This window comes from Montipora foliosa, chromosome 2, assembly GCF_036669935.1.
Source record: "Montipora foliosa isolate CH-2021 chromosome 2, ASM3666993v2, whole genome shotgun sequence".
NCBI classification, from domain to species: domain Eukaryota; kingdom Metazoa; phylum Cnidaria; class Anthozoa; order Scleractinia; family Acroporidae; genus Montipora; species Montipora foliosa.
Genome location: NC_090870.1, coordinates 9,373,496 through 9,383,495, shown reverse-complemented (window position 1 = coordinate 9,383,495; position 10,000 = coordinate 9,373,496). Strand labels below are relative to the sequence as shown.

Genomic DNA, 10,000 nt, shown 5'->3' with positions numbered 1-10,000 from the left:
AATCAGAATACGCGAAAGCACTATTCACTTGTGAGGTATATTCTGTCAACCCTGAGCTTTCTTTCTCTTTTATTTCATTAGTTGTAATTTCTCAGTTCCACAGTTTTAACCCATGTGGAAACTTACATGCTTTGGTTTTTATCTTCCGAGCTATATCTGGTTCACACAAGAATGATGAGAAACAAACGATGGAAACACTTGAGAACCATAAAGATCGTCCGAATTGCAAGTCCAGATTCCAGATTGCAAGAAATAAGATTCCGATTAAGGAGCTTAAGCATGGATAACGTCGACGGCTACGGCTGTTATGAACACAGGCGTCCCAGACTCGGAGGGTAAAAAATTATAAGGATTTGCATGAGAATCTCGCTAACAAACTGAAAAAAATATATACACGCAAAAGTTCTCAATAAAAAAGCCGTGGTGACTTTCTCCCTTTTGTGTGGTTGTTTGCCTGATTGAATTTGATTTACGCAACTTCTCAGAATCCCCGGTTGCCGCTTGTACCAGAGTTAGATGCTAACTGCTTGTATCTAAATAAAGGAAAGGCCGTCCAGCCGTGTCAAAATTCGTTGTAAGCAATCCTCGAAGGATTTTGAATATTTGAATATTTTTCGCTGTTTCTCAGCAATGGATGCTTGCTGGACCTTGAAACTTGTGTGGCCATCGCCGGAGTTTGACCGTGACTGATGCCGGAGAAGTGTGATTTTATCGGCAAGATGTGAGGTAAGCTAGAAGTTAGTTGCCAGCCTTTCCTTTATATAGGTACAAGTGACAACCCGGGAATTTGAGAAGTCACTTAAATCGCATTCAATCAGGCAAATAACCACACAAAAAGCGAGAAAGTCACCACGACAATAAAGTACGGCTAACCTCCAATTTAGTCGTGTCACGTCTCTGTCAAAACGAGAACGGCAAAGAAATGAACCAAAACGTAAAAAGCACGTGCGGGACGTGGAGAGCTATTGATTTTGTTCATTAAACCTATTGTCTAGCCGCTATTGTCGTCCTTGGTTACATAAAGCTTCCTTTTCACAGCCTTGACTATTTATAACCAGATTTAGATAACATTTCACGCAAGTTTGCTTGAGTCTGAGCAAGAACTGAATTCGCGGTCATAAACTGCTGTTAATTGTTCACTTTTTGCGGTATAAGTGCACTACACACAATGTCACCGAGTTGTAAGAGTGGGTGAGTGAGTGAGTGAGTGAGTGAGTGTAAGGGTGTAAGTCCGTTGCGGCAAATAGGCCCGCAGCACGTGCATAAGTCAGCCAAATAAACAAGTCCGTTGGAAGTGTGCTTCAATTTCAATAAATTATCCCCCCAAACGGGAAGAATTTGTAACGCTGGTGAATAATAAAGCAGCGTCTATTTCAAAAACGATGGAATTACCTGGTGATAAATAACCTCGTCTAGGAGCGTGAACTTCTGACTTTGCAGGAACAATGGTCAACATCAAGAGTTGCACGATTATAATCTTTGTGATGAATTTGCACATTTCTTGTCGAACCTTCTAGCACTAACAAACTACTAACAAAAATCCAGTGTGTAGATCTTGCCGTCATTTTGTCACAGATGTATCCTTCGTTTCATGAGTTGTTTGGAACACCTAAGGCAACTTGATCACAGGAGGCCATTGAAATCGATATCAGTTTTCGATTTACTTGTGCAGCCAAAAATCTCCCAAAATGGTTTTCGCTGATGGTAACTTTTTATATTAGCGGCTCAAAATTTATGTTGTTTACATGTCGCAAATTTTGTTGCTGATGGCAATTTTTATTTTATTCTCGATCAACACTTCCTTTAACTTCCTAATGCATGCTCTTCCTAAAAACTGTGTATCAATATTTATTTGCTTTTGCATCAATATTGGTTTTGCATAAAGCAGGCTAGAAAAATCTGTATCTTGCATAGTATGCCATTTTTGAGCGTTAAAATAGAATTTTTAAACTTAAGTCAGTTAGAATTTTTAAACTATGTTTGTGACAGAAAGTCGAATATTTTCAGGTCTCCCATCCAGATACTAACCCCGCCAGATAAGGACTAACTTCAGTGAATTTTTTCTGTGGAAAGCTGTCAGACGCTCAGAGTACACGCATAATTAAACTTGCTGTGAACACGTAGTTGAAGGGAACTTAGAAGGCAATGTTTCTCGATTCCCTTTTATTTTCTTCAATCTTTCTGGGTTTAGTATTTTACTAGTAACCACATGTCTTCTCAGAGGGCTCTTTACCTAACACATCTACCATGGCACAATAATTAAACAATATCGTGCACTATTACAGCTAAATATTACGCAAAAACAACTTGAATCTCCTGGAGATAAAAGCGCAGCTCAGTTAAAGCACTGTACCAAGATATTGCAGCCACCACATGTACGCAATGCGTGCCTATTATAAATAAGCGGGAGTAAATTTCTTGGGCTAACATAATTGCACAATCCCGTCGGCCGAGTGCAATTTGTAGTCTGAAAAATTTCTGGTGTAATTTACGAAATTACACCAGAAATCATGTGATTACCTGGTAATACTAAGCATGAAGAAAAAAAGAAAAACGGAAGATCAAAACAAGTGGAATTTTGACAGTGCACAGTTAAATTTTCTTTGAACTCTTCTTGGTTGAAACAGATTACAACGTTTACCAAATTCAAGATTTTACAAGAATATCTCAGGCGTAACCATGGAATTGTGTGAAGAAATATCTTAAACCATTCAGTTGTTATTTTTAGCCGTTTCACGTGAGAACTGCACACTATATACATGCTGGTGCTCATTTCACCGACCTCGGAAGGATAGAAAGCTGAGTGAACTTTAGCGGGAAAGAAGGTCGCCAAATATTCCAGTCTCGGCAGAACCGGGAATGGAACCCGGGACCTTAGGGTTGGAAGGCAGAGATCTTACCACTGCGCCAACCCCTCCGCTCTGCTTCCAGTCCGCTGGGGGTAAATTGATCATTGTAAAGTGCCCTTGAGACGTTAGTGACAAGCGCGCTATATAAATGCACCACTTTACTTTACTTTTTATTCAAGTTAGACAACCCGAACTGAGTAATTAGACGTTTGTATCATTAGACCTTTAATTTTGCACTCTGAGGGGTAAGAATGAATACAAAAGCGTGGTAATCAGCTAGGCAGGCTCCTGTGCGAGCTTGGCTTTGCAGGAAAATCATTAAAATGACCAAGGCCGTAACGTAGGTGTCGACGTTAAAGAGATGTTTTTTTTTTTCAAAAGTTGACCCCAGACTGCGCAGTAAGAATTTCTGAGGTAAAAATGAAAATCAACCTGGTAGTAGGGAGCAGCTGATTTCTGAAGAACACTATTTTTGAATTAGCGTGTCTTTTCTTCAGGGTGTGGTCGAAGGATAACGGTAACATTACAGGCTTTGGAATAAACCGGAATCAATTTGCTTCCAACAAGAGACTCACACTAAACATCTTCCCACCTCCAAAAAATGTAAAAGTAGAGACATATATGTTTCAATTTCGTTTATTTTACAATACACGATTTTCTTTCCAGAAGAAACATGTTGTTAACTCGCATGTGTAGTGCAAAATAATTCGCTTGTAATAGATACAACAAGAAAAGCTTTTAAATAATTAGTAACTAGTTACATGAGCGTGAAAACCTTGCGGTTGTCTTTGTTGTTCCACAAATCGAAGATAATTGAACATTTATTACTTCGATCTGATCAGAGACCCTCCTTTTAAATATTTGAATGCGATGATTCCCAGTGTCCACCACAACAATTTGACCATCACTCAGAATTTTGCAACTGAAACGAACTCTCCTAAGTTGTTGCCCTTTGTGCAAAACTTACCAACAATCGTACCATTCGGCAGTTTAAACACCTGCACTGTATATGTGATTGAGTTGATCACAGACAATAACGGGGCCTGATCTTGTTACTGATAAAAAAATGGGGACATCCAACTCCCCATCGTCTTTCCCTTGCTTGCCCAACTGGTCCTGATACTCCCCTTCCTTAGTAAATACTTTGATACAATGAACTTTTTTGTCTGAAACAATAAGATCGTCGCGCCACTCAACACAGTGAACGGACAATTTAGAAATCCAGGCTCACCTATCTTTTTTTTCTTGCCAGTAGTGGAAAAGATCTTGATGAACCTGCTACGCGAATCAGCAACGATAGTATTACCATTGCAATCCTATGATAAACCCCAAGGAAACTGGAGATGGTTATCCCAAACATGCTGATGTACCTCCCCTCCCCAGTCAAGATTTGAATGCGATGGTTACGATGGTTACATCTGTCTGCTACTAAGACATTTCCATCTTTATCTAATGCTACCCCAAAAGGATCATTAAATTCTCCTAGATTGCTGCCTTTTCTGCCAAAGGATCTCGCAAAATTGTCCTTACTATTTAAGATTGAACTTTGTGCTTGGATGTCACTGCTATTCACAGCCAACATCCTGAGGATAATCAAACATCCCAACACCCGACCCTCGTTTTCCAAAAGATAAAAGATCATGTTTGACATTAACTGACTTAACTACAGTCACAAAAGGGCTTCTGCGAACATGCTCCCTGTTAACCTTAACTGACAAATTGCATTTACCTTCAACTTTGGGCGAATGGCTAATGTTGTAGATACCGTCTTTGTTGTCATTTATGTTAAAATGTGCGACGCATGCTTCCCCGCGCTCATTTGTCATTGCTGCTGTTACATTATCGAGCTTATTATAACACCTTTCGTAAATATTCTTGTTCTTTGGCCATTCAAGTTTGATCAAATACAACCCACAGCTGCAGCGGTAACAAACATAGAAAAATGCATCTTAATAGCTTGGCGTTTCGAATGCTACAACATTCATTTTCCGAAGCAATGTTCCGTTAGGAAATACAAAACTATATTTAGAGCTAGTAGAAGATTGGAAACTATATAAAGAGAAAATATAATTGGTCAGCAGTGACATTTTAAATTAAAAGAGGAGGAATTTTTTTACAGCTAATGTGGTCATTAGCATTAAACGAAAGAGAAAGAATGATAGCTTCTATGAGGAATAAAAAATATCATTGATATAGATCAAAAATAGTATGAGTCCCAAGACAGACCCTTGAGGAACTCTATAAGAAATTTATTAGTCACAGATTGTTTAAAGTTCACGTCAGTAACCTGTGAACGGTCAAGGAGATATCAGGAAAACCAATTATTAATGGCACTTCCCCTTATACCACAGTGATTAAATTGAATGATCCACGGTATCAAAAGCTTTCCTTAGATCTATAAAGACTCAGCAGATGAAAGTTTAAGGTCTGATGAAAAGTGGAAACTAGTGTACACGAGCGATTTAGTTTGATTGACATGTGACAGGAGACATCTTGTTTTTTGGCTGTATTATATCTTGTGTATGGCGGAATTATATCTCGGAATCTTAGGAAATTTTCTCTACCAGGACTTGTATTCTAAAAGGAAGTCATCTATCATTAAAGAGTTTGGATCATTAAAATATTTGGTGCCGAGACCCGGGAGTGAAGGAGTGAAGAATTGGAAGAGTGAAAAAGTGAAATTAACCTCGTGTAAACATGTCGTCGGAACACAAGAAACGGCTGAAGAAGAAATCCATGGTCCACGAAAGTCATCGCGCATTTGTTAGGAAAACAATCCTCGTGGCAAAGGAACAAATCGGTAAACGGGGAGATCCTACCGTTTTGAATAAGCTCAAATCCTTGCGATGTACCCTTCTGGATAAATTGTCGGAGCTCAAAATATTGGACAGTGAAATTATCGATTTGGTAGACGAAACGAATATATATAAGAAGACGTGAGTAATAGCTGTGACTTCGTCAGCGCTATTCAAGCCTGCATAGTCGACCTAGGAACAGCAATAGAAGCTGAGGAAAATACTGGAAAGGGTCAGGAGAAACAAGGAACGACATTGGGCCCGCAACTCGAGTATTCAGGCAGGCACATAATCAAACGTGTCTGCAATTCCGACCCACGCAAAGTTGCGCAAACTGGAATTGAGAAAATTTTCAGGCGACCCAATCAACTGGCATCCCTTCTGGGAATCGTTTGAATCGGCCATCCACAAATTTAAAACACCACCTTAAGCGACGTGGAAAGATTTTAGTATCTAAAGTCGCTCCTTGAAGGTTCTGCAGCCCAGACAATTTCTGGTTTAGCATTGACAAGCTCGAATTACAAACACGCGGTCCAACCTCTAGACAAGCGCTTCGGAAATAAACAAGTCATTATGTCGAAACACATCGAATTGCTCATGCAGCTTCCAAAAGTAAGCGACGGGAGCGACTTAAAGCAATTGCGCCAGCTTTTGGATCGAACGGAGGCGGCAGTTAGAAGTCTGAAAGGAATCGGTATTTCGACTGAGACATATGGAACATTTTTGACAGCTGTAATTATGGGAAAGATCCCACAAGAGTTACGCCTCATCTTGAGTCGCGGTACATCTGAAGATTGGGACCTTGATACAATCATCAAGTCTTCCACGGAGGAATTAAAAATTCGAGAAAGATGTACTTTGGGAACGGTAACCGAGCAAACAAAGTTAAAAGAAAAACCAGAGTTTGGTTTTGGAATTCGCACAGGTTAAAACAAGAGACCCCCTACATCATCAACCCTGTTTGCAAAAAACGAAAAACCACCGCTATCTAGGGATAAATGGTGCAGTTTCTGCAATGGACCTCATCCAACTATCAAATGTTCTGTTATTACCGATCCAGAATCCAGAAAGAAAATTCTACGTCAAAAGGGAAAATATTTTGGTTGTCTGAGGAGCGGTCATGTGAGTCAAGATTGTCAAACAAGGTGTCATCGTTGTAGTGGGAAACATCACGTGTCTTTGTGCAGCGTTCAACACTATCCAGAGTAGGCAATCACGACCAGAAGGGCTAGAGACAGCAATCGAGAACAAACTGTGAGTACAAACTTGTATTTTAATCAAGATGTTGATCTTGTTACAAACGGCCAGAGCTAACGTCAGAAGTCCTCATGGAGGAAACTCTTGCAATGTGAGAATCCTTTTTGATTCATGTTCCCAAAAGTCATATATATATATATATATATATATATATATATATATATATATAAACAGAATTTGTTACAATTAGTTTCCTTTCCCATAGTGTACATTCCTACATGATTAACCGTTCTAAGGCCCTTTTCTTGGATTTCGTCAGGCCCTTAGGTTTTAGCTGAACTCAAAGGCCCTGGCCGGGAAGCTCATTATGATTTATATTGTTTAAGGGCCCCTCTAGGGGTTTTGTTAATTTTTTTGCTTCGCTAATTTAGCTTTTTTGTCATGTACAAATTAGCACCACTTTTTGTTCTTCTTTTTTGCAATCTTGTATATTTTTTTGACAGCTGTCACTTGGTATTGTGTAATTGTTAGCGCCTAAATCTTATTTAAGTTTCGTTTTTATTCAAAAGTTGTCATAACTGAAGAAGGTCTTTGACCGAAACGTTTTAGTAAATTTTTAATTTTTTAACTTTTTAACGTCAGAAGTTGTCCGTCCTCGCTTCCTTTTTACTCACTACAGTCGTTCATGTCGTGAGGTTTGGACTAGGATCCTCCTGACGTGGTGACACCTTTGTTGGCCTGAGAGACTCACTAACAGTTGTTTATATGCAGTTAGATATAGCTCTTTGGCATTACAAAGCTTTTGCTTTCATGTTCAAATTGAGCACTCTACTAGGATGAGTCATTGCCGCTAGCAATTGCGCATGCTCACTAGCTCGCTAGTTTGAGCACTCTGGCATGACTTGGATATACCACATGCGTGGGACATCTGGGGTGGCTTTATAGCTTTACCTCCATCCTAGACATCAGCACTGCACTGATGAGGCCCAGAAGGCCGAAACAGTACTGTCTGCAGTTAGTTATATATATATATATATATATATATATATATATATATATATATATATATATACATATACATATATATATATATATATAAGAGCGCACGGTTAAGGAGCAAATTGAATTGAGCTTACCACCAATTGGAAGCGATACAGTTCTAATACATACTTTTGGAAACAATGAACCCTCATTGAAACAATGTAGCATCGTTCAGTTTGCATTGGAATGTCAAGACAATTTGACAGTGTTCATGAATGCCTATGAAGTTGAGTTGATCTGTTGTCCCATCACAAACCAGACCATTGAAATTGTACAGCAGTGTTACCCACATCTGCAAGGCTTACCTCTGGCTGATCACTCACGAGGTGACGAGGATCTAGAAATTGATGTCATGATCGGAGCCGATCATTACTGGTCTATGGTTCAGAATCACGTGGTAAGGGGGGAGCTCCATGGACCAGTGGCAATTCGCACAAGACTAGGATATGTATTGAGTGGTCCTGTGAATGCGGTAAGTGCGAATTCACAGTTATCAACTGTTAACGTTTCCCATGTTATGAAAACTGAATGTCAAGTCAATGAAGAGAACTTAGTTTCAGATGATTTCTTACCGGAAAAAGGAGCTAAGTAAGTTTTGGGACTATGATACTCTTGGAGTAAAGAATAGAGAGGGAGATTTTCTTGAAGACTATCTTACCAAAATGAAGTTCAATGGAACCCGTTATGAAGTGTCTCTTCCCTTCAAGACTGAACACCCGATTATTCCAGACAATTACTTGTTGGCACAGAATCGCCTTGTTTCTTCATTGCAAAGAGTAAGGTCCAAGCCAGAATTGCTACAACAATATGACAGTGTCATCAAGGAACAATTAAATGCTGGTGTTGTTGAATTGAATGACAAGAGTCATGATTTAGATATCCTTCCTGGAACTGCACATTACATTCCTCATAAAGAAGTAGTGAACGAAAACAGAACCACTACTAAACTACGTGTGGTTTATGACGCCAGTGCTAAATCCCGCTATGAGCCAAGTTTGAATGATTGTCTTCTACCAGGTCCAGCCTTAACTCCACTGATCTTTGATGTCTCACTGAGATTTCGTCTCCATAAAGTGGTTTTGATTGGTGATTTAGAAAAAGCATTCTTGAACATTGAAGTCAATCCAGCAGAGAGAGACTTGTTAAGGTTCCTATGGGTAGATGACATCAACTCCCCGAATCCAGAAGTGATCACACTGAGATTCACTCGTCTTGTTTTGGTCTAGTTTGCTCCCCATTATTTTGAATGTAACATCGAGGAACCACTTAGCAAGGTATGAGAACATTGATCCTGAATTTGTGGTTGCTCTTGTAAGAGCTTTGTATGTTGATGACTTTGTATCTGGAGAGAACTCGGTAATGAAGTGTTTTGAACTTTACCACTAGTTGAAGTTGCGGTTCAGAGAAGGAGGTTTTGATCTGAAAAAGTGGGCATCGAACAGTGAAGAGTTAACTGAAATGATCCAAAGAGCAGAAGAATCTTTGTCTTGGGAACCGGAGCTGTCTTGTAAAGCTCTCCAACATTGACCGAGCCTAACATTGAGGAAGAAGATTGGACAGTGTCAAATTCAAACAACACTGTGAGCGAAGAAACCGTTTTCAAAATAATGGGAGTTCAATGGGATCCGATGAAAGATAATTTCGAGTTTGATCTTGCTGCCTTTCCTAGACTAGCCTTAGGGGAAACTTTCACTAAGCGGACATTATTGAGCAGTACTGCTCGATTCTATGATCCATTTGGCTTGTTGTCACTAGTTATCTTACCCCTAAAGTGCATGTTCCAAGAAATTTGTCATTTAAAACTTGGTTGGGATGAAGCCTTGCCGGAAGGTCTCGCGTCGCGCTGGAAGGAGTTACTACAAGACATGGGGGAAGTCTCAAGCATTGTAGTGCCTCGTTGCATCCTGGGTGATGTTCAAGTCGAAGACATCACGACTAATCAACGCATGGGTTCGCAGATGCTAGCAAGCCTGCGTATGGAGCAAATGTCTACATCAGGTTGACAACCTCTGGAACCAGTTCTGTTTGCCTTCTAGCCTCCAAAAAAAGAGTTGCTCCCTTGATCGGTGAATCAATACCTCGACTGGAGTTGATGGCCGCCTTGACACTTGCGAATTT

At 39.8% G+C, this 10,000-nt stretch overlaps 1 protein-coding gene across 1 annotated transcript; it reads left to right on the top strand.

The window, feature by feature from the left end:
• The first annotated feature begins 8,544 nt into the window (after nt 1-8,544).
• Nucleotides 8,545-9,108, top strand: LOC137991154 (uncharacterized). The gene has a single exon (XM_068836269.1). The coding sequence runs from the start codon at nt 8,545-8,547 to the stop codon at nt 9,106-9,108; it is 564 nt and encodes a 187-aa protein (XP_068692370.1).
• Nucleotides 9,109-10,000: the final 892 nt, after the last annotated feature.